This window comes from Saimiri boliviensis, chromosome 3 (assembly GCF_048565385.1).
Source record: "Saimiri boliviensis isolate mSaiBol1 chromosome 3, mSaiBol1.pri, whole genome shotgun sequence".
NCBI lineage: Eukaryota > Metazoa > Chordata > Mammalia > Primates > Cebidae > Saimiri > Saimiri boliviensis.
Window position 1 is genome coordinate 46,149,748 of NC_133451.1, and position 26,189 is coordinate 46,175,936.

Here is a 26,189-nt window from a genome sequence, read left to right on the forward strand (position 1 = left end):
AAAGTAGAATGAATTACAAATGGCTTCTTGCAAAATGATATGCAAAATAGAACAAGAAAAGAAAAAAAATTGCTGTCTATAGCAGATAACTAAGACAAAGCAGAACCATTTGAAGGTTACTCTACCTCCAATTTCCCTTTTTTTCTTTTCTTTTTTTTTTTTTTTTTTTTTTTTTGAGACGGAGCTTCCCTCTTGTTACCTAGACTGGAGTGCAATGACATGATCTTGGCTCACTGCAACCACCTCCGCCTCCCGGGTTCAAGCGATTCTCCTGCCTCAGCCTCCAGCGTAATTGGAATTACGGCATCCCTCACCATGCCAAGCTAATTTTTTGTATTTTTAGTAGAGACGAGGTTTCACCATGTTGGCCAGTCTGGCCTCAAACTCCTGACCTCAGGTGATCCACCGGCCTCAGCCTCCCAAAGTGCTCAGCTTACAGGCATGAGCTATGGCGCCCAGCCCTTTACCTCCAATTTCTATATTCAAGGAGAATAATCTTCAGACAATACTCAGACAATTCATCTATATGATGAAAACATACAGGTGCTTCATACATTGGAAATGGTGAATTGATGTGTGGTCCAAGGCATGTGAGGAGTTGGGGAGAGAACACTGACCCTCTGTAGATGTGTTAATATTTCTAGTTTCAGACAAATTGCAGCCCTACATACTGAAATGACTACAGATATAATTACTAAGAAACACCAAGAATAGGCTCACTTGTCGAGTAACAAATATTATATTGAGTGGCTGCTGTATGCCATGCTGAAAGAAATAAAAACTCAAGAGTGAGGAAGGCAGATGGAGTTCATGTCTTCATAGAGTTTTCATTCCACTAAACTAAATAGTAAAAAAAAAAATGCAAAAACAAGATTATTTGAGGCACTTAGAAGTAAAAAAATATGGCAATGTGATAGAAGATTTGACAGGGCAATCACTTCGGCTAGGTTGGTTAGGGAAGGTCTCTGAGAAAGTGACACTGAGACTTGAACAATGAAAAGGAAGTAGTTTTACGACTCTGTGAAAGTATTCCAAACTGCAGAAACAGCAAGTACAAAGATCCTGGGGCAGGAATGAGCTAGGAGGATTTCAGGAGCTGAATGAAAGCTGGTATGTTTGGAGCCCAGTGAATGATGGGAAACTGGAAGCAGATGCAGTCAAAGCGGTAGGACTAGATCTTAATTGGCTCCAATGAGAAGATTTTATTCTGGTTACAATGGGAAGCCAGTGTAGGATTTTAAGCCAGGGAGTGACATGGTGTGATTTACATTTTAGAAAGTTCACTATCTCACTGTGTGGATAATAAATAATAAGGGAACAAGAGAGTAGTCAGAAAAAATAAAAGCCAAATAGGAAACTGTTTTAGTAGTCATTAGGGATGTGTCGTGTCCCTCTAAAATCTGTATGTTGATGTTCTAACTCCTAGTATATTATAATACGACTTTACTAGGAAACAGAAACTTTATGGAGGTAATCAAGTTAAAATGACCTCATCTGGATGGGCTCTAATCCACTAAGACTAATCCATATCCAATATAACACTGACAGGCACACAAGGAAAACACTATGTAAAGAGGAAAGTGGACATCAGGGTCCTGCTTCTAAAGGCCAAGGAATATCAAAAATTGCCAGGAAACCACCAAGATCTAGGCAACAGGTGTTATCTCTCAGCACTCAGAAGGAAGGAACCCTGCCAGTACCTTGATCCTAAACTTCTAGCCTCCAGAACTATATGCAATAGACTTTCATGGTTCAAATCTCCCAGTGTGTGATACTTTGTTATGGAAGCCCTAGGAAATAAATACAATAGCCCAGAAGTGATATGATGATGGCTTGGAGTGGAATTATAGCACTAAGATAGATGTAGTTGGGTTCCACTTTTGCTTTTTATTATACTTTAAGTTCTGGGGTACATGTGCAGATCATGCAGGATCATTACATAGGTATACACATGCCATGGTGATTTGCTGTATCCATCCGCCTGTCATCTACATTAGGTATTTCTCCTAATGTTATCCCTCCCCAAACCCCCAACCCCTGCTATCCCTCCCCTAGCTCTCCTACCCCCTAACAGGTGCCAGTGTGTGATGTTTCTCTCCCTGTATCCATGTGTTCTCATTGTTCAACACCCACTTATGAGTGAGAACATATGGTGTTTGGTTTTCTGTTCTTGTCTCAGTTTGCTGAGAATGATGGTTTCCAGATTCATCCATATCCCTGCAAAAGACATGAATTCATCCTTTTTATGGCTGCATAGTATTCCATGGTGTATATGTGCCACATTTTCTTTATCCAGTCTATCATTGATAGGCATTTGGGTTTGTTCCAAGTCTTTGCTATTGTAAACAGTGCCACAGTGAACATATGTGTGCATATGTCTCTATAATAGAACAATTTATAATCCTTTGAATATATACCCAGTAATGGGATTGCTGGGTCAAATGGAATTTCTGTTTCTAGATCCTTGAATTCATTGTCTTCCACAATAGTTGAACTAATTTACACTCCCACCAACAGTGTAAAAGTGTTCCTCTTTCTCCACATCCTTTCCAGCATATGTTGTCTTCAGATTTTTTAATGATTGCAATTCTAACTGGGTGTGATACGGTATCTCAATGACTTTGATTTGCATTTCTCTAATGACCATTTTTTCATATGTTTGTTGACTGCATAAATGTCTTCTTTTGAAAAGTGTCTGTTCATATCCTTAGCCAACTTTTCGATGGGATTGTTTGTTTCTATGTTGTAAATTTGTTTAAGTTCTTCATAGATTCTGGATATTAGCCCTTTGCCAGATGAGTAGATTGCAAAACCTTTTTCTCATTCTGTTGGTTGCTGGTTCACTCTAATGATAGTTTCTTTTGCTGTGCAGAAGCTCTTACGTTTAATTAGATCCCATTTGTCTATTTTGGCTTTTGTTGCCATTGCTTTTGCTGTTTTAGTCATGAAGTGCTTGCCTATGCCTATGTCCTGAATGGCTTGGCCTATGTTTTCTTCTAGGGCTTTTATGGTGTTAGGCCTTATGTTTAAATATTTAATCCATCTGGAGTTAATTTTTGTATAAGGTGTAAGGAATGGGTCCAGTTTTAGATTTCTGCACAAGGTTAACCAGTTTTCCCAACACCATTTATTAGACAGGGAACCTTTCCCCATTGCTTGTTTTTCTCAGGTTTGTGAAAGATCAGATAGTTGTAGATATGTGGCGTTACTTCTGATGTCTTGGTTGTGCTCCACTGGTCTATATCTCTGTTTTGGTACCAGTACCATGCTGCTTTGATTACTATAGCCTTGTAGTATAGTTTGAGGTCAGGCAGCATGATGCCTCCAGCTGGAGGGTTCTACTTTTTTGGAAGAAGATCCTACAGCACTTACCGATAAAGTCAATGTGAAAAGAATTAAGGATGACTCCTAGGTTTGGCATATTAACAAGCCAATAGATGATGCCTTTTACTCAGATGGGTGAAGTTTGTGAAGTAACAATTATTTGCTCAGTGGGAGAAGTGAGAAATCAATAGATTTGTTTGGGTTATGTAAAGTAAGATGTTTATTACACATTCAAATGAACATTTTGTCTTCACAATTAAAAATATTCATGTGAAGTTGGTGGGTGGTAGTGATTGGGTGGAAATCTGGGCTAGGCTGGAGATATAAATTTGAAAGTTATAAACACATATTTGATATATTTGATATTCCAATATGATATTAATATTAATACTCACATAATACTTTATATTCATATTTTTCAAATATGAACAAAGTATTTGTTCAAATCAGAACTAGTATATAAACCACGTGATGAGATGAGTGAGTATAGACATACAAGAAAGCCAAGAATTGGGTCAGGGGAACTAAAGCATCCAGTAGCATAAAAAAGGAGGAGCTGAAAATAGAGAAAAAGAAGAGTAAGGTCACTGACATATGAAGAAAACAAAGAGTTTTTTGTTATTTTAGAAGAAAAGTGAAAGTATTTCAAGAAGGATGTAGTGATAAAATACTGGAGAGGGTTCTAGTGTGTTCAAAACTGAAAACACACCATTGGATTTGGCAAGATGAAAGTCATTAGAGATTTTAATAAGTGTCACTTCTGTAAGGATCTTGATAAGAACCCAACCAGAGTGGGTTGAAGAGAATGTGGGACACAGAGAGGTGTAGACAGTAACTGTAGGAAACTCTTTTAGGAGTTTTTTTCTGTGAATAGTGGCCAGAATAGAGCAACAGATGAAGAGGGACATGAATTCAAGAGGATGGGATTCAAGTTTGTGATATTAAGGCATGGTATGGTTGCTGAAGGGAATGATCTAGCCAAAAAAAGATAAATTAATGATGCAACATAAAAGTGATGACTTTAGGAGAAAAATCTTTGAAAAGATAAGAAGGGATGTGCTTGTTTTAAAATAAGAGCAAAGACATGTCTTCCACCATACTCAAGGGAAAATAGTGAATGTGGCCAAAGATGCAGGTGATTTGCTGGAATTGGGGGTGAGACAAGGTGAATGATATTATGGCATCTATTATATTAATAAAGTATGAGGTGAGATTAGTAACGAATGACAAAGATTTGGAGAGAGAGAATAAGCTGTCAAGTAGTTGTCTATTGATAATCAGAGTAGAAAAGTGACTTTACTGTGGACGTATATTGAAAGTGTCTTATTGTGTTAGATGCTTATGTGGGATTCATGATCAGGGCAGGCAGGCAAGCAAGAACAAAGATTTTGTTCTGTGGGAAATAGGAGAGGCAGCTGTTTAAAAATAGGTGGAAAGATTATTGAGTAATATTAAGGTTCCAACTGATGTTGAAAGTCAGGCATGGCAGTAATCTGCATTGTTCAGTAATGTTCTTCCTCAGTTCTGAAGAGCATGGATATAGGACTAGAAAATGTGGGCCGGGCATGGTGGATCATGCTTGTAATCCCCGCACTTTGGAAGGCCAAGGCAGATGTATTACTTGAGGTCAGGAGTTCGAGACCAACCTGACCAACACAGTGAAACCCTGTCCCTACTGAAAATACAAAATTAACTGGGTGTGGTAGCGGGTGCCTGTAATCCCAGCTGCTTGGGAGGCTGAGGCAGGAGAATGGCTTGAACCTACGAGGCAGAGGTTGCAGTGAGCCAAGGTTGCACCATTTCACACCAATCTGGGTAACAAGAGCAAAACTCCTTCTCAAAACAAAAACAAAAACAAAACAAAACAAAAATTCTGACTCAAAAGAAAAAAGAAAACGTGGTCTTCATTTTGGAGGTCTGCCCAGTGTGTTGGAATGATCTAGGAAGACTCCAAGGTCCTGGTGAAAGGACTGAAGTAATGAGCCCAGGGTACCAGATTAAGTTGAGGGAAAGAAAGGACGTGAGAAGGAGATTCTTTGGACTGAGATACTAGGGAAGAAAGTTCAGCCACCAACCAAAAATCTTACTGGATTGAACAGCGGATGTGGAGGAAATCAAGACATGGGTGATGGAGTGGTAGGAGTATGGGTTGCGGTCATATAGTGGAAAGATAGTTTTTCATGTGGATTTCCTGGAGAGGAATCAGATGTTTCTGACCATTACTAGTTGTGTGCCAGCCTAGGAAGTTCATTCATAAGTCTTTCTGAAGTGGAAGAATGAAGGAAAATTGCTTGCTAAATTACACCACGAAAGTCAAAGCCTTTCATCCATAGAACTTTTGAAAGGAATTATTACTAGGACAGATGGGGCTTGATCTGGTCAACTATCTCACGTTTTTTAATTGTCATTTGGGATTTTTAACTACCTCTTCATAGAAGAGCAAACTGAACTTGTCTTTTTCCCATAAATATAATTAAAAGAGACAGGCTGAGGAGACCCACCAATGGGTCACTCCAGGCCTTGCCAAAGGATAGGATCAGGATATAAAGTAAATCCCATTAATTGCTGTAATTGATGGCTCCAGCAGGGAGTATGGCTTACAATTAGAAGTTCCCAAAAGTTTGTTGCACCACTGGAGATATTATAAAATACATTCAGGGTTATTAGCACACATTCAAGCAAAGGCTCATTTTAAGTAAGGCATTTTCTAACTTTTTATGGATAGGCCAGGCCTCTCTTGACAGTTTTGTTAAATTTTGTGTTCCATGAAACTTCACGAAGGCCTTTGATATTATGTACATGTCCTTAATTACAAACACATATTTCTTCTCTATTGCAAGGTTTCTCCTGAACTTTACTCTTTCCTCTGCCAGTGAAAGAGGAAACTTGGATACCACATATGGAAATAACAAAAGTGGGGTATGAACCTGGATTAACTAGCACATAAAGAGTGCTGTTCCCTGAAAAAATGGTTGGATTCATCTAGGTAATCACCTCTTGATGAATATACTCTTGCTAGTATAACTTTCTTCTTACAAATTAGATCTGGAAAAGATATCTGGAGACATCTGGCCCTTTCTAAAGCAATAACATTCCAGTGTGTTTTTTGACATATTATGCAGGCTTTTCCAATAATTTTGGATTTTACACATTAAAAACTCTCAAGAGAAGGTGTTGGTTTGATTTTTTTTTAATGTTTTATTTCTCCAAAAATAGCAATCAAATAACTGGATATACACATTCCCATTTTATCATCACTATCACACTGTATTCTAATTACTTGTTTAAATTTCTGTCTTCTCACTACATTAGCCCCTTAGAGAACAAAACATGTATCTCTCTCTGTATCCCTGTGAAACTACAGGTATGTGCTGGGACTGTGTCCTCTAGAAACAACAGTGCCAATAGGTGAGTAGCTTTCTTTAAAAATGCGAGTATTGTTCAAATGGTAGCAAACTGGAACTAAACAAAATGTCCATCAACTGGGGAATAATAGTAAAAGTTGTAGTAAATCTATAGATACAATATTATTTGGCTTTTTTAAAAAAATGAGTTAGAGCTACATCACTTGACCTGGAGAGATGTCCATGATATATTGTTACATGAGAAAAGCAACTTATAAACACAATTATAGAGTGTTATTCCAAACTGTAAAAGTAAACAATGACGGCTTGTGAAAAATATATGTGTTTATAGCTGTGAGAGAATATTCATAATGCACTAACAGAGGTTACCTTAAGGATGATCGGGAATTAAAGTAGAATGAGTGTGAAATGAGAAATCGTGCTAGCAAAATGCAAAAATACTTATGCCATATGCTAAGGGAAAATGTAGAATGCATGATTTTAGTGGCAGTTTTTTAAAAAGAAAAGTTTACCTTTTGGTGTCTTACTAGTTGATACCAGGCATAGTTATTAAAATTCTACATAGACTATTGCACTTCATGTCCATACCAACTCTGTGAGGTAGGGATTATTATTCCCGTAATTTCACATAACAGAAAACAGTGACCCACAGAAGTTATTTAATTGGCCAGTGGTCACACAATAAATGGGAAAGCTAAGACAAAATAATAATAGGCAAACAGGTGAAAATGAAATTGTATTTTTTTCCTATAAACTAATTAGATCAAATTAAAATAATCCATTTAATTTAGTAACAGACCTGTGGATTATTTTTGTCTCAATTTTTTTGCTATTTAATATTACTTCATTTATATAAAGTAAAATTATTAAAAATAAATACAATAAAATGGGTAGTATGGTGATTTTCAAAACCTGTCCTCAAGTCCTTTGATGTAGGAGGTCTGTGTTTCTTCCCCTTGAATCAGATGGAGCCTGTGACTGATGGCTCTGGGCAGCCATGTAGGAGAAGCAATGTTATTTGTCTTTGGATGCTGAGTCAAAAGAGGTTATACAGCTTCCTCCTGGCTTCCTTTTTGGGAAGCTTGCTTTGGAATATGCCAAGCACCATGAAGTGAGTCTCATATGGAGAGGAACAGAAGCCTAGCCACAGGCACTATCTACTATCAGACTTCAGATGGTTCCAGCCTCTCCCTTGCCTTGGAATCTTCCAGCTGAGGCCCCAAAAATCACAGAGTAGAGACAAGTTATGCCAACTACACTTTGTCTGACTGTCTCACTTCTGGTATCTTCGGTGAGCACAATAAATGTCTGAGTTTTTGTTTGTTGTCATTGTTTTGTTTGTGTTTAGTTTAGTTTTTTTGTTTTGTTTTGTTTTGTTTGCGACAAAATTACATAGCTTTAGAGAGCTGGAAGAGGTTCTGCAGTGACGTTGGTCAGTTTGGGGTAGGTTTTCCTTAGTTTTATTCTTCAGCTCTCTTTAGGCATGTTGCGATGGTTAATTTTATGTCTCAATTTGGCTGGGCCAAATAGCTGACCAAATAGCTGACCAAACATTATTCTAGATGTTGCTGTGAAGGTGTGTTTTTGGATGAGATTAATGTTTAAATCAGCGGACTTTGAGTAAAGCAGATGACACTCCATGATGTGGACGGGCCTTACCCATTCAGATGAAAATCTTAATAGAACAAAGACTGACCTTTCCAGCAAGAAGGAATTCTACCAGCATATTGAACTGCAATTCTTGTCTTATCTTCCCGCCTGCCACCTACCTCATCAGGGTTTGGACTCACCAAGCTTCCAGAATCACATGAGCCAATCATGTCAAAACAAACCTTTGCTTGTCATCATTGTTTTGTTTGTGTTTTCATTTGGTTTGGTTTGGATGGGCTCAGGGGATCACTCTTCTCCTGAGCTAATCCAGTTCAATTAAGTTCATAGCTCATTGCCACACCTCTAATTCTCTCACCTTGTTTAGCACACAGAAGAGACTTACTTCTGCTATGACAAGCCTGCCTATATTTGGAAACATAAAATGGCATAACATAACCTCTATCTATATACACACAAACACACACATGCACACTCTGAATAGCACATATGTTACACACATTATATCTTCACCTCTGCTTCCCAAACTACTCACCAGTTGTTTCTGCATCCAAACATCATTGCAGTATCCAAACAAATCACTTCTGTTTAAGTTATTATATATGTGATATATTTAAGAGGTCTAGAAAAGAGACTGATAGTAGCAGGTGGTCAATCTTCTAAACTGCTTTCTCTCGCTTTCCCTCCATAGGACAAAAATCAGAGGCAATATGCATCCATTTCCAACAAATGGACAGCCCATATATTAGATGGCAACACCAAGGATAGAAAACTTCAGGAAGATAAAGGCCTAGCAAGTAGATTAGCTGTGGCTTTCATCTTGATGTGGCTTCACGGAGTTACATATGCCACTGAGAATTCCCAAGTGACAAAGTGATCAAATCCAGGCAAAGGGAAAAAGAAAAGAGGCAACTTACCCCTCGAAGCAGTGGGCAACTGTCAGAACCCACTTCTTGGCAATGAGGACACAGCCACAGATGTGTCCACTGGGTTCACTTTGCAGAGAACACTGCCATGGCCACCTTCCAGGGCGACTCGTCCGACCCCCAAGGATCCTCTTGTTCATTCGGGCAGCTGGCCGGCGCCCACAGTCTACCAAAGAGCAGAAGACACAGTTCGTGATTTGATGCCAAACTTTGCTAAATGCTTAGCTATTTGCTGTCATATACAAGCAATCACTCTTCCTCCGAGTCAATCCAGTTCAATTAAGTTCATATCCCACTGCCACATCTCTAATTCTCTCACCTTGTTTAGTACATAGAAGAGAAATTTTACTTCTGCTCTGACAGGGCTGCCTGGATTTGGAAACATAAAATGATATAACTGTAAGTTACATATTTACTGTTCACTTCAAACAGTTTACCAGTGAAAAACAAGACAGGTCCAGCTGTTACCATCGGAAATCACATTCTGTAATAATTCATCTTAGTGTAAGAATTCTCAAGGCAGGAATGTGGTCAGATATTAATCACATTGAGGGTGGGAGTACATGGAAAATATGCACGTCATTTTTTAGTTCATTTAATATCATCATAATGTAATTTCACATTTGTGGGAAAAGAAACTATTTTAACAAAATTTTCCAAATCATTTTGGTTGATGGTACCACCATAATGTTAATTCAAACTATAATTCTCAAGGGGAGATTTTAGAATCAATGTTGAGGAGGCAGCATGTCAGATTTTTATGCTTATACAAAGTCATGTGCACTCAAAACAAGTTGAAAAATAGTCCAAGATGAGTAAAAATATGACGTCAGAAGTTTAAAGAACAGATAAAGGAATGAAGTATTTAGACTGGAAAAGAGTCTTACTGAGACTCTCAAGGTTAAATTTCGGTTTTACCAGAAGTTGACAAGAGGAAAAGGAGCTTAAGTTTATTTCATATAACTTTAGACAACATCATCAGAACTAGTAGGTACAACTTACAAGAATTGTGAGTTCAGGAAAAGAATTTTCTAAAATCTAAGTTCAATTTTGAATGCAAAACATGGTCTCTGTTAAAGGATCTTTCAATGTGATGGCATGAGATAATTCAGTTTAGGGTACAAATTTTAATCACCAAGTTTTCCTCCACCCATGAAACATTTACATTACAACCTCAACATAAACGAAAAAATATTAAAAAAAAACATATTGGAACTTTTAAAAATACTATGATGTGCTTAGAATCCTAGATCTCTCAAATAAAAAAAAAAAATCTGGCCAGGCATGGTGGCTCAAACCTGTAACCCCAGCCGTTTGGGAGACCGAGAGGGGTGGATCACAAAGTCAGGAGTTTGAGATTAGCCTGACCAACATGGTAAAACCCCATCTCTACTAAAAATACAAAAAAATTAGCCAGGCATGGTGGCCTGTGTCTATAATCCGAGCTACTCAGGAGGCTGAGGCCGACTTGCTTGAGCCCAGGAGGTGAAGGCTGCAGTGAGCTGAGATCGCACCACTGCACTTCAGCCTGGGTGACAGAGCAAGGCTCCATCTAAAAAAAAAAAAAATCGAACCCTAATATATAGTTTCTATGTTCCTCTCTAAAGATTTACTGCATTTTCATTTCTAGCTAAATTTATGCAATGGCACATGTAATTATTTGCATACAATAAATTATATGATACAAGAAAAGCTCATTTGCTTTCTACCCTCCTATAGTCTAAAATTCTCTCTTCCTTAATCTCTATTACATTATCCTAAATTTATTTGCAGCACTTACCAAGGTCTGAAATCATTTTGTTTACTAACTTGGAACCTTTCTGTTCGCCCCACATAGTGTATGTTCTCTGAGATCAGGGCCTTCGTTTCCCATTATTCAGTTCTATATTCCCTCAAAGTCTAATACTGAACCTGGTGTAAAAGAAATACTTGGCTGGGCACGGTGGCTCACGCTTGTAAACCCAACACTTTGGGAGGCCAAGGCGGGCGGTTCATGAAGTCAGGAGCGTGCCTGTAGTCCCAGTATTCAGGAGGCTGAGGCAGGAGAATCGCTTGTACCCAGGAGGGGGAGGTTGCAGTGAGCCAAGATTGCCCCACTGCACTGCAGTCTGGGCAACAGAGCAAGACTCCAACTCAAAGGGAAAAAAAAAAGAAATACTTATAATTAGTTCTTATTTGTTAGATTGAAAACACATAGTCTTAGGAATTGGAAAAGTCATCAAAGGCTATTCATCCAACTTCTTATTGGAAACTGCAGTTATATAAAATAACACTTCTAGTAGTAAACCAGGACTAGAACAACGTTTACCAAGTTCCAATCTAGACTGAGTTATTTATTCATTTACTTGCCCTAAAAGTTTTTTTCTAGAGTTCAAAGCATGGGAAAACAAATCACTTTGTTAAAAGATTCAGGTCATTGTTTTAAAGGAAGTATTTCAGTTAACAAATATTCAGAAATTTGGCTGCCGAGTGTGTTCCATGAGAAAAATGTCAAGATCTTTTAAGAGGAAATGGTCCACTTTTAGTTTTCCTCTTTAAAATTCTTAAGAGGTAGTAACATTTATGAGCCTTGGAGTCAGATAAACTTATTTAGAGTTTAGACACTATCACTTAGCATCTGTGGGCTGTGAGATTTGGGCAAGTTATTTAAACATTCTAGACTTTAGTTTCCTCAGCTGTAAAAATTGGATAATCATCCATGGTTCACAAGTCTATTATGAGGTTTAGTATATGTGCTGCCGAAGCGAGCACATATTATGAGGTTTAAATGACTTAGTGAATATAAGACTACCTACCTGTGTGCCTATAATGTAATAAAAACCCAATAAATGTAAATTTTCTCAATTTCTCTTCCTCCTACACCCTACCCATAGACCAGGGAAGCCACCCTGTTTAAAATGCCATGATTTTTCAGGGGAAACTTAAGTGCACTTTCAATGCAACTTGATTATTTCATTGTGTCTGTTTCTCTCTTAGACTTTACAAGTTTTCTTAGTTATCATGACTTCAGTTCCTTCTGTTAACTAGTTCTATGCAGCATCTGTAGGAAATGCAGACATGAGGGTTCATTTTGAATAAGATATTAAAAGAAATGCAAGATTAGAGCCCAAGTTCCTCTCTTCTAACCTTGATAGTGTCTATAATCATGAATAAATGAGGAAAAAAAAAACCCCTATGACTAGAAAGAGGAAATAAAAGCAACCAACATTGAAATGTAAAGGCAACAGCCATTCTATGGAAACTGTTTACTGATATGACAAATTTAGATTATCTTAAGTTAAAAAATGGAAGAAAGGCTCAATGTTAAACTCTTGCTCCGTAATCTGACTCTACACAGCTTGTATGAAAGTGTTCTTACCCATTTACTAGAAGTTCATGTAAAGTGGTCCCATTGAGCGTCTCCCAGTTGGAGTGTAATGTCAGCCACCGCTGGTCTTTCTTCTGTTCTTGAATCAGTTCGGTCACAGATGGTTCTCTGATACGAGGCAAAAACTGGATAAGTATTCAAAGTACAGTGATTTTTGAACAGGCATTATCATTAGTTAACACTCATTCTCTTTCAAAAAGAAACATTAAGTTATGTCAACATTTCAAGAGGAGAATTTGGACTGTTACAAATTGTTAGACCTGTTTTAGCTATTCTGTCTGCTGACCTATGCTTGAACTTCATGTAGCGTTAGGATTATCATGTGTCTGATATAAAAGTTCTAACAGGTAAAATATAAGAATAACTTTAGGCAGGAATCAAAAGTAAAATAAAATTTATCTAGCTGAGTTTTTTCCTCTTTTTTCTTGTCCATTGTAATTCTGCAGTATAGCAGTATCATAAAATAAAATAAACAACAAAAAAAGATGGCCATTTAGCATCTATTTAGACAGTATAAAAGTTGTAAGAATTTTAATATTTCTATATTTCTAAGTTGTTTTTGTTTTTGTTTTTTGTTTTTTGGGGGGGTTTTTTTGTTTGTTTGTTTTTTGTTTTTAAAGATGGACTCTTGCTCTGTTGCCAAGGCTGGAATACAGTGGTGCAATCTCGGCTCACTGCAACCTCTGCCTCCGGGTTCAAGTGATTCTCCCACCTCAGCCTCCCTAGTAGCTGGGACCACAGGCACATGCCATCACACTCAGCTCATTTTTATATTTTTAGTAGAAATGGGGTTTTGCCATGTTGGCCAGGCTGGCCTTAAACTCCTCACCTCAAGTGTTCTGCCTGTCTTAGTCTCTCAAATTGCTGGGATTACAGGCATGAGCCACAGCACCCAGTCTCATCTGATTATTACTTTAAACTATTGTAATCACATAATAGAAAATGAAGAAAAACTTCCCCAAACTCATACTTTAAAAAGGCAAGGAGGAACCCTCTAAAGGGAGCACTTGATGACAGAATAAGAGCCAAAGATTAAAACCACAGGAGTATTTCACAATGAATGAATTAAAAACATTTGATTTTTAAAAAATGTCATACATCCTAGCTGCAATAAAGAAGAGTGGCAAAAGATATAAATTTATTTAGAAACCTGAATTGACCTAGATTATTGAAGATATCAAAAAACCTATTACAAAAATAAGAATTTTTCTTTTTCTTGGCCAAAATGAGTCTGGATCTCCATCAGTTCCAGAAGTACTGAATGTAGAGGCAAAGTGAGCTGGAAAGTATAAAAGTCAGAGACCACGCATACTGGTCATGGTGTTTCTCCTGATAGCCTGCATCCTGAGAATTTGCTTCTGCGATCGAGCTACCAATGGACCTCCTAAATCCAGGCAAAGCCAAAGGAAGATAAACTTTAGATTTTGTTATTTAATCAAGTCATGTTAAATCAAGTATTCATAGGGCAACAAGAGACGATGGGGCTTGCAATTAGGAGAGGGTGTGCACTGATGCTGGATAGAAAAATCATTGCCAAGAACACCAGCCTTTCAACTCACAAGCCCCCCTAGCTACCCCAAGGAAGGGCTCCACAGACTATTGTATTTGGAATGTTTCTGCATTTCGTCATTAACTCCCAACAAGAAAGACAATTTATCTGGAATTTCTCAGTTACAAGTGGAAAAATCTGAGAAATTGATCATCAAGAACAGGGTATTGTCATGAAAATTAGTTTTCCATGAAATTCTTGAACACTGGCATGTTCCTCATGCACAAACATAAACTTTCAGCACTAGAAATGCCATCCTATGGCCATTTAAAAAAATCAGTGAATATGTATGGTTGTATTTCTGCCATCATACAGAATCTGAGCATCTGCATGACTTCAATTGTCCTTTCTTTTTTTCCCAGCTTTATTGAGGCATACTTGACAAATAAAAATTGTACATATTTAAGGGCTATAATGTAATGTTTTGATATAGGTATACATTGTGAAATGGTTACCACAATCAAGCTAATTAACATATCTATCACCACATAGTTACATGTCTGTGCATGTGTGCATGTGTTAAGAACACTAAGGCCAAGAATCTTAGCAAACTGCAAGAGTACAAATTAGTATTATTAACTATAGTTACCATTTTGTACCATTAGATCCCCAGAATCTATTCATTCCACATTACTGACTCTTTGTACCCTTTGACCATCTCCCCATTTTCTCCATCCCCTAGTTTTTGGCAACTAACATTCTACTGTCTGCATTTATGAGTTGACTTTTTTGGATTCCACATATAAATGAGATCATGCAGTATGTGTCTTTCTGTGTTAGGCTTATTTCACATAACATATCCTCCAGGTTCATCCATGTTGTCTCAAATGGCAGAATTTCCTTCTTTTTTTAAGAATACTGAATACTGTTCTATTGTGTAAAGAAACGTGGTTGGTGTGTGTGTGTAGTATTTGCACAGATTTCTATCGTATAAAGAAATATATATTCTGTTGTGTACAGAAAATGTGACATCACATTTTCTTTATCCATCCATTCATCAACACACAAGTTGTTTTTCTTATCTTGGGTATTATGAAGAGTGCTATAATTACCATGAGCATCCTTTTGAGACATTAATTTCATTTCCTTTGGATAAATATCCAGAAGTGGGATTGATCGATCATATGATAGTTCTATTTTAAATTTTTTGAGGAATCTCCATACTGTTTTTCATTCTTGCTGTACCAATTAACATTCCTACAAAGAACATATAGGGTTTCCCCTTCTCCACAGCTCCCAAACACTTTTTATATGGTTTTTCCTTTTGAAACTAACCATTTTAACAGATGTGAGGTGATAATTCATTATGATTTTAGTTTGCATTTCCCTGATGATTAGTGATGCAGGGCACCTTTTTTTATACTTGTTGGCCATTCTACGTCTTCCTTTTAGAAATATCTACTCAGGTCTTTAGTCCATTTTTCAATCAGGTTATTTGACTTTTTGCTACTGAATTCTTTGAGTTCCTTATGTATTTTGGATATTAACCTCATCGGATAGATGGGTTTTATTAAATAAGTTTGAAAATTATAAAAGCAATACTTGTACATAGAAAAACATATTGACAACCATAAAACGAGAAAGTTGTCTTCTTCCTATCTTAGATGCATAGAAACAATCACTGTAAATAGTGTTTGAGCATCTTTGCCAACCTTTTTCTACAATTCATGTGTGTGTGTGTGTGTGTATATATATATATATATATATATATATATATATATATATATCCCTTTTTTGCTAGTCTACACTCATTGTTCAGTGTGGTCTTGATATTTTCATTTCCTGACTTTTTTTCGGAGTCTTTCCATCATAATAGCTAATAGGTGTTAACTATTTTCCGTATGACAAGACAAGCACTAAAAGACTAACTTGTTTTATTTAATCATCTAAACAACTCTGTGAAGTAGACTTTATAATTATTTCCCATTTTGGAGATCAACAAATTGAGGTAGAGAGAAGTAACATGTCCAAGGCACCCAACAAGCCAATGGCAAAGCTGGTAATTTAATCCCTATGGTCTGATGTCAGAGTACAGTTCTTAAACTGTGACCACTACTTGGTTCTTTGCCATTAACAGCACACCATGTTCTTTTGATAGCTGCATAGTGTTTGACAAATGGATGTTCATACATTTATTTAACCAATCTCTACACATGTAAGTTTTATCCTATTTGGAGCTATAACAAAATAGCAGCAGTAAACATTCTCAACATTCACCTTCACCTACATGCAAAAGTATGATTTTAGAATAAATTCCTAGAAATGAAATCTGTGAATCAAAATTTGAATTTTTGATTAATATTATGAACTTCCCTTTCAAATAATAATACTAATATACATGCACATGAAGAATTATGTGTGCCTGTACTTCTCAATTTTTAAAACTATGTAAATCATATTATGTAAAAGGTGTCTGGAACTTAAGAGATGCTCAAATTTTGTTTGATGATTGGGATTGCTTTTGACTTAACTAATTAAAACCTTTTTTAACATTATATCAAAAGACAAATTAAGAAGTCCTGCTGTATAGAAAGCAAAAGAGAAAATTTAAGCATTTGATTAAGCATCAAAGTCACTACATCCTAACTGAGTCTGTTCAGAGAATACAGACTTAAAATGCTTCCATAGCATCCATGGATTCATACATGGAGAAGGAAATTTAAGCAATAATTGAATCCAGCACCTAGAGCAAGAATACAAATGGAGGCCCAGATGCCATTTGTCTACATATTTAGATGTCATAAATCCAGTTCTCAAGCTGTCAAAGAAAATTTCTTTCCTCTCTTGACAAACATATCTGTTAGGTTCAAATACAGGACTCTCAGACTCCTGAGAACAGTGGGTTTCAGACTTAGACTTCAGCATTCATCAGAATCACCTGGAAGACCTGTTACAACACAGATTTATTAGCTTCATCCCCAGATTTTCTGATTCAGTAAGCCTCAGATGGGATTCAAAATCTGTCACTCTACCGAGATCACAGGTGATGATGATGATGCTGGTCTGAGACCACACTTTGAAAACATCACTCTAGAAAAGGGATAAGGCTCCATGTGAGCAAAACGCCTTGGACAACAGAGTCTTTACCTCATGGGGTGAGCCATGGGTAGAGGAGGAGGGCCAGAGGGTCCCTCTAAATGAGGGTTTCTCATCCTAGGTGCTATTGACAATTAATACCAGTTATTTATTTGTTCTGTGGGGCTATCCGGGGCACTGCAGGATGTCTTATAACATCCCTGGCTTCCACCCACTAGCTTTTAGTAAGACCCCATCAACCTTGGATTTACAATTAAAAAAAAAATGTCTACAGACATTCCAAATGTCCCCTAGGTAAGGGGTCCCCAGCTCCAGGGCCTCTGTTAAGAACCAGGCCACAGCAGGAGGTGAGTGCAGGGCAAGCCAGCAAAGCTTCATCTGTATTTGCAGCTGCTCCCCATCAAGAGCGTTTTACTGCCTGAGCTTCACCTTCTGGCCAATTAACGAGGTTAGATTCTCACAGAAGTGTGAATCGTATTGAAAACTGCGCATGCGAGGGATCTAGGTTGTGTGTTCCTATGGGAATCAAATGCCTGATGATCTGTCACTGTCTCCTCTCACCCTCAGATAAGACCATGTAGTTGTAAGAAAAGAAGCTCAAGGCTCCCACTGATTCTACATTATGGTGAGTAGTATAATGATTTCATTATATATTATAATGTAATAATAAAAGAAATAAAATGTACAATAGCATGTAATGTGCTTGGATCATACTGTAACAACTCCCTCCATATCACCCTTGTCTGTGGAAAAACTGTCTTCCACAAAATCAGTCCCTGGTGCCAAAAAGGTTGGGGATTGCTGCCCTAGGGGCAAAGTCACCCCTGGTTGAGAACCACTGCTCTAAATCATGTGGCTCAGGGCAAGGTTCCTCTACTCTGGGCCTGAAGGCAGTGCAATACAGAGAAGCAAAAGGATTTGCCTTATATTTGCTTCTTGAGGAATTGTGTAGTCATAAGACATATACACAACGATATAATTTTTCCCATGCTTAAATGAGAGAACAGAGCTTATTTGGAATTCTGGAATATCCTGACATTATGAAAGAAATTAAATATTTCAAGGCTTAGGAGATCAGTCAGAGCCCTAGACAATTTGGCCAATTCTACCATTCTCAAGTCACTTTGTGTTAGTAATAGGTAGTGCATGCTTGAATTGTGATTATGTTGGGGCTGCTTACTTCAAACAGAAAGGTCATCACGACTTCCCCAAAACCAAGGGCTTTTTTCTTACCTCTAACAAGAAGACAGAAGTGCAGGAATTACCTAGACATGTAACACATTTCAGTTAAAGGACAAAGCTTGTCCTCTTGCATCTAATGATGGGGAAAAATCATCTAAGCATCCAACCTCAGTCCTTGACAGTTCATCTTGATATACAAATGCCTCTCACAGCGGATAAGATAAATTATTTGCAATTCTTAATATCCTGTTCCAAACTTGAAACATTTACACTAAACATTTTGTACTTGATTTCAAAAATTTCTTCCTGAATCTTGTCATATTCTCCCTCTGGGTCCCATAGATTCGACATATTAATGCTGAAAGTTATTGTGTCCAGTAGGAATTTTGACAGGCAGGCACTAATAGGTTTCAAACAAAATATGAATGATCTCTAGTATAGAAACATTTCTTAGGCTAGATAGCTCAGTTCAATGGGAGTTTATACAGCAAAACTCCCATCAATAGAAATGCTTAAAGCAGAGCATAAGTTAAGGGCTTATTTTTCTAGTAAACTCAGTATTTTAAAAACACTTCATTGCAATTCTAACTGACTATGTGTATGTGGCAGGGAGGGTGAATATAGAGCGATAGATAAAAAGAATGAGAGAGAGAGAAAGAGAGACAGATGGAGTCTCGCTCTGTCACCCAGGCTGGAGTGCGGTGTCATAATCTCGGCCCACTGGAACCTCCACCTCCTAGGTTGAAATGGTTCTCCTACCTCAGCCTTCTGAATAGCTGGGGACTACAGGCTCACGCCACCACACCCGGCTAATTTTTGTATTTTGGGGGAAGATGGGTTTTCACCATGTTGCCCAGACTGGTCTCAAACTCCTGACCTCAAGTGATCTGCATACCTCAGCCTCCCAGAGTGCTGGGATTACAGGCATGAGCCACCATGCCCGGCCTATAATTTTATTCTCTTACTATGTGTTTGTCTATCACAGAGATGGAGTGTAATAACTGTATTAGGCAAGGAACTATGTGACAAAACTATCTCAAAGCAAAGAGGGGGGAAGTTACCAGATGATAAAATTGACTTGCAGAGTATTTATATTTCATAAAATAAAAGAATCAACAAAACTAAGCATTTATTTCATTTCCAATATAAAAATTACAAAATTGTAGTGTGAACTAAAATTTAAATTTATAAAATATAACCATTAAATATATATTATTCTAATACAAATTAGAAAACAAAATTAATTAAAAAGCACCATTTAAAATAAACATCTTATTAAAAGTGCAAAAAAAATCAATCATAAAAATTTCGAATTAAAATATCATTTGAACATATATAAAATTCAGTCTTAAAAAACACATGTTGTCACGATATTTTTGAGCAGAAGTGTCTACCTCTTTTGGAATCTGTACCAGTCCAGCTACTTCCTTCTGCCTATTTTATTTTCAAAAATACCATCTGCTTTTTTTGAGAACTTGAACTTTTGGGACAACACTTTTTGTTTTAGAGATATAAACATAACATTTTATTGACAATTACATTTCTTGTTTATCTTCACCTTCTTTTGGTTCATCATGTAAAGCTAGAGATTATCAGTTTCAGTTTCAACATGACTTTATTTTATTCCAGTTCCTCAGAAAGACTGTGAACCAGAGTAGTAGAGTGTATTTTTCTAACATAAGACTTTCTTTGTTGGTTGCTCTTTTCTTCTTCTTGAGTATAATAGTAATACAAAAATGCTTTCTAAAAATATGTGGATCTCTATTCAATTCAAAATTTTAAGTCAATATACAACTCTGTGGGTCCATTACAAGATAAATAATTCAAAATTCAAAAAATTTAAATAAATAATTGAATTAGTATTATACTAACCAAAAAAAAAAAAAAATCAGCATTTTAAAAGTGCCTAAAACAGTGCTGGAATATGTGAGTATCAAAAAGTGGAAATGTAATCAATTACTAAAGAGATGTGGATGGTCTTGGGGATGACTGATGCCAGAGAACCCAGGATCCTCAGCACTCTTCAGCTCTTGTCTTCACTTTCTTCTGTGGTGGAGCGGGGAGGGAGGGAAAAACGGGATGGCAGTTTGATTGTTTTAAAGTAACTTTTCTATAAGCCAGAGGACTGGCTGCCTACAGCTCTAAACTCACAGGCATTCATCTTTTTGAACAAAAAAGAAAGAAGTCATCTCTCCCAGTCCAATTAAACTAAATCTTGGGCCAGGCACGGTGGCTCATGCCTGTCGTCCCAGCACTTTGGGAGGCCAAGGTGGGCAGATCATATGAGGTCAGAAATTCAAGACCAGCCTGATCTAAATGGCAAAACCCTGTCTCTACTAAAAATACAAAAATTAGCCAGGTGTGGTGGCAGGTGCCTGTAATCCTGGCTACTTGGGAGTCTGAGACAAGAGAATCACTTGAACCCAGGAGGTGGAGGTTGCAATGAGCCAAGATCACACCATTACACTCTAGCCTGTGTGACAAGAACAAAATTCTGTCTTAAATAAAAATCTTGGAAAACCAAGTATCCCAAAACCAGTCACTGCGGCCTGGCAGTGAAACACTTTGATTGGTCCATCTTGGGTTGGGTACCTACCCTTCAACCAATCACAGATCAAAAAGAGAAGGTCATGTACAAAGAAGGTTGCTCCCATTTGGAGTTCAGTGATAAAATGACAAGTGAAGCAAATATCCAGAAGGAAGGGATGTAGGCCCCAAAGGAAGGGAGGAATGCAGCAAAACAACGTAATATATGTGGCTGCTGCATGTGACTTTACTTGAAATGTTTGTTTGAAAGATTATTGATCTTTAGAATTAAGATTTTACATGTTCTTCAGTTTGTATGTTAGTTTTGGGAAGACGTAGGAAGGGTAAAAGATTAGGTTGAAATTAGACTTGACATGTTTATTAATAATACATGGGTTAATCAGCGAGTGTTCAAGTTGATATAAAGTGAGCTGGATCTCAGAAGGAACGTTACAGTGACCATTTAAACAATGACATAGCCAGACAGAGAAGGATTAAAACTGATGCTTACAGGTTAATGAGGTGGGGTAGAAATTGAGACAACAGATTGGTGTTGTATTGCATGGAGTCCCTCTCTAAGAAGCTATTATTTTAGTTAGAGGAACAAATTACAAATATGTAAAAAACTATTTTGCATACGGATAAGTTATTTGAATAAGACGAATCAACCAATTGTGATAGAGTTACACGCTGAGACTGAAAGCTGCCTCAAGGAGGATGGTCAGGGAAAGCCTGTCTAAGTCATGGATGTATGAGCTGAGACACGAATGATGAAGTCCTGGAGTTCTGCATTCTAAGCAAAAATAATAGTGAAGGCAAATCCACTAAGATGGATATGAGCTTGAAATGTTTTAACAACAATAATAAGGTCAGTGTGTCTAAAGTTTAGTGGGCAAGTGGAGAATACTAGGATATTTATTGGGTCAGAAAGGAAGGCAGAGGCCAAATTATACAGTGTCTGACAGGCTAGAGTAAGAAATTGATTTTTTAGTCCAAACTGAAAAATACTAAGAAAAGAAGACTAATGGCTTTTGCATGTAGGTGATATTGTTGCTATCAGTCCTGTCTTGCAAATAAAAGCCAGATTGCAGTAGGTTTTGAAGACATCATGACAAAGAAACCATATCAGAAGTCATCGCTAGGGGTCTCCTGGTATATCCAGTTTCAGAAGAAGAAACCTTCCCTATAAGGGCTTCTAAGAGAAATAACACAAACCCTCTTTGGTCAATTCCAGATGGATTATTCAATTTGTAAATCATGTTCTTATTTACTCAGGACCCATTCATATCATGTTCAAGGCAACGCTAATGCTGCAACCATGGTGATGACTGGAAGTAAACTTTAGGAAGATGTTAAAGCTTAAATTCTTACAGCAGAGATTATAAGGGATTAGTAGGTAATATAACAGATGCTATCTTTGTGGGTTTTTCTCAGATACAGAAACATTCTTTGAAAAGAATGTTTGACCAACTTCTATTGACCAACTCTAAAAGATTAGGGCAAAAAATCAAATTGCAACTAACACCGTAAAGGCATTTTTGCCAAAATCATAGGGCCCAAAGACACTGTTTCCAGATGATCTAACTTTAGATAGAGCTTGTGGAGTCCAGAGATATAGATAGTCACATTTCCCTTAGATTAAGCTACTCAAATACCAGGTGTTGCAACTGAGCATTTGGCAAATATTAGAAGGCAGTCTAAATTCTGATTTGTATCATCAATTAAATAAATGCCCATATGTTTTTGATATTAAACATGCAGGTAGCAAAATCAATATGCTGTTGATATGGTTTGGCTGTGTCCCCAACCAAATTTCATCTTGAATTGTAACTCCCACAATTCCCACATGTCATGGGAGGAACCCAGTAGGAAGTGATTGGATTTGGGGATGAATCTTCCTGTGTTGTTCTCATGATAATGAATGAGTCTCAGGAAATCTGATGGTTTTAAAAATGGGAGTTTCCCTGTACAAGCTCTCTCTTTTTTGCATGCCACCATCCATGTGAGACGTGACTTGCTCCTTATTGTCTTCTGCTATGATTGTGAAGCCTCCACAGACATGTGGAACTGAAAATCCATTAAACCTCTTTTTTTCTTCCCAGTCTCAGGAATGCTTTATCAGCAGTGTGAAAATGGACTAATACAGTAAATTGGTACCAGTAGAGTGGGGTGCTGCTGTAGATATCCGAAAATGTGGAAACAACTTTGGGACTGAGTAACAGGCCAAGGTTGGAACAGTTTGGAAGGCTGAGAAGAAGAGAGTAAAATGTAGGAAATTTTGGAACTCCCTAGAAACTAGCTGAATGGCTTTGACCAAAATGCTGGTAGTGATATGGACAATAAAGTCCAGGCTGAGATGGTCTCAGATGGAAATCAGGAACTTGTTGGGAACCAGAGCAAAGGTGACTATTGTTATGTTTTGCCAAAGACAGTGGTGGTATTGTGCCCCTGCCAAAGAGATTTGCAGAACTTTGAACTTGATAGAGATGATTTATGGTATCTGGTAGAAGAAATTTCTAAGCATCAAAGCATTCAAGAGATGGCTTGGGTTATTTTAAACATTCAATTTTATAAGGGAAGTACAGCATAAAAGTTGGGAAAATTTGCAGCCTGACAATTTGATAAAAAAGAAAATCCCATTTACTGAGGAGAAATTGAAGCTGGTTGCAGAATTTGCAAAAGTAATGAGGAGCAGAATGTTAATCCCCAAGACAATGGGGAAATGTATCCAGGGCCTCTCAGCGGTTTTCATGGCAGCCCCTCTTATCATAGGTCCAGAGGCCTAGGTGGAAAATGTGGTTTCATGGGCTGGGACCAGTGTCCTTTTGTTATGTGTAGCCTAGGGACTTTGTGCCCTGTGTTCCAGCTGTGCCAGCCATGACTAAAAGGGGCCACAAGGTACAGCTCACGCTGTTGCTTCAGAAGGTGGAGGCCCCAAGCCTTGGCAGCTTCCACATGGTGTTGAACCTGCAAGTGCACAGAAGTCAAGAATCAGGGTTTTGGAACCTCTGCCTAGATTTCAGAGAATGTATGGAAAGGCCAGGATGCCCAGGCAGAAGTTTGTTGCTGGGGTGGGGCCCTCATGGAGAACTGCTAGGTAGTGTGGAAGGGAAATGTAGGGTCAGAGTCCCCATACAAAATCCCTACTGGGGCACCCCCTAGTGGAGCAGTGAGGAGAGGGACATAGTCCTCAAGATCCCAAAATGGTAGATCCACTGACCATTTGCACCGTGTGCCTGGAAAAGCCTCAGACACTCAACGCCAGTCCATGGAAGCAGTCAGGAGGGAGGCTGAACTCTGCAAAGCCACGGGGGTGAAGCTGCCCAAGACCATGGGAACCCACCTTTTGCATCAGCATGACCTGGATGCAAGACACTGAGTCAAAGGATATCATTTTGGAATTTTAAGATTTGACTACCCTGCTGGATTTCAGATTGGCATGAGCCTGTAAGCCTCTTTGTTTTAGCCAATCTCTCCCATTTGAAATGGCTATATTTACCCAATGCCTGTATCCCCATTGTAGCTATAAAATTAACTTGCTTTTGATTTTCACAGGCTAATGGGTGGAAGGGACTTACCTTGTCTTAGATGAGACATTGGACTGTGGACTTTTGATTTAATGCTGAAATTAGTTAAGACTTTAGGGGACTGTTAGGAAGGCATTATTGGTTTTGAATGTGAGGACATGAGATTTGGGAGGGGCCAGGGGCAAAATGACATGGTTTGGCTGTGTCTCCATCCAAATCTCATCTTGAATTGTAACTCCCACAATTCCCACATATCATGGGAGGAACCCAATGGGAGGTGATTCGATTATGGGGGCAGGTCTTTTCTGTGCTGTTCTCAGTGAATCTCACAAGAGCTGAATGTTTTAAAAAATGGGAGTTTCCCCACACAAGCTCTCTTTTTGTGTGTGTGTTATCATTCACATTAAATATGACTTGCTCCTCCTTGCCTTCCACCATGATTGTGAGGCCTCCCCAGCTATGTGGAACTGTAAGTCCATTAAACCTCCTTTTCTTCCTAGTCTCAGGTATATCTTCATCAGCAGCATGAAAATGGACTAATACAGCTGTCACAAGAATTTAGGGGCTTGATTTACACATTTTTCTAATCAGATAGCCATCGTACTTCCAATCTGGGCTAAGCTTTTGAGATACTAACAGATGAAGGCAATAAGTTTTTAAAATTCAACAAAGAACTCTAAATCTTCTCATCTGGATAAGCACTGAGTTAAGAGCCTATCATTTGAGCAGTAGGACATGGAAGGCATAATTTGTGTCTAAAAACTCCTAAGTGCATGTGTTTTAAATCAAATGCCGCTATCATGAAAGCATTTCAGTAGAATCCCCGCAACACATGAAATTTGATATAGACCTGCATATTTTTGATAAATTACCTCCAAAGTATACCTCCTCAAGGAAATGAATGATACACTTGGAATTAGGGTACACTGGTTCTGGACCCTACATACACCACAATACCGTTCTCTATAAATGTTTACCGAATGAACGGATGAATGAACGAATGATATAACAAATTTATGCTATCAAGATAAGATTCAAGTTTGATGGGTTTTTTTGTATATTTTTAATAGAAATGCCATGTTCTATGCAATAATTCTACACCATTTTCAAATAGCAAAATATCTAGACTTTTTTCTAACTTTGTATTCTTGGCTGTTTACCCACATGTCTTTTCCGCTCCATTATAAACTCTGATGACAATATTCACCTTTGTATTCTCTACCCAATCCCTCATCCAGTACAAGGCCCATAAGTAGATACTCAAAAAGCAAAAAGGGAGCGGGAATACTGAATGGAATTAGTTGGGAGTTGCTTTTTAAACTTCAGGTTTTTGATGCAGAATATGTCTGAATGTACAAAGGCAGGCTGACATAACCTCTACTCCAGAAGCTAAGAGGGAACAGTCATTCCCACCTCTCTCCCACTTCCCTAATAGCTAGACAGACCCTTCCAGCAAGGGCTTTGATCTGGAAGAAATGACTCAAAGGTACAGGGTGACTTAGAGTTTATTGGAGTCACTGGTGGCAAAATTGTGAATTTGCAGCACAGTGGATGGTCTCCAGAGACAGTGGTCACATGGCAGCTTCCTGAGCCCATTACCTCAGCAAGAAGCTAGCCTCATCTTGACCATTACTGTCATTCCTGGTGTAGCCTGGCTCTCCAGATTTCTGTCAATTCATGAGCCACTCAAGTCAACTGAAGAGTAAACTTAAAGGCAAGCAAAAATTTCAAAAATCTACTGGTTCTCATTTCTTTAAAGAACTTATCATCATTTGCCCA

The 26,189-nt window shown here is 38.0% G+C and overlaps 1 protein-coding gene across 4 annotated transcripts in view; it reads right to left on the minus strand.

Moving 5' to 3' along the window:
- Nucleotides 1-26,189, minus strand: part of CORIN (corin, serine peptidase) — a 275,685-nt gene that overhangs the window by 22,351 nt on the left and 227,145 nt on the right. For all 4 annotated transcript variants that reach the window (XM_010344195.3, XM_074396087.1, XM_010344197.3 and 1 more), the window contains 3 exons: nt 12,582-12,698; nt 9,543-9,592; nt 9,215-9,389 (listed from right to left, as the gene is read on the minus strand). In XM_010344195.3, coding sequence (XP_010342497.2) covers nt 9,215-9,389; nt 9,543-9,592; nt 12,582-12,698 — 342 coding nt within the window. The remainder of the gene's footprint in view (nt 1-9,214; nt 9,390-9,542; nt 9,593-12,581; nt 12,699-26,189) is intronic.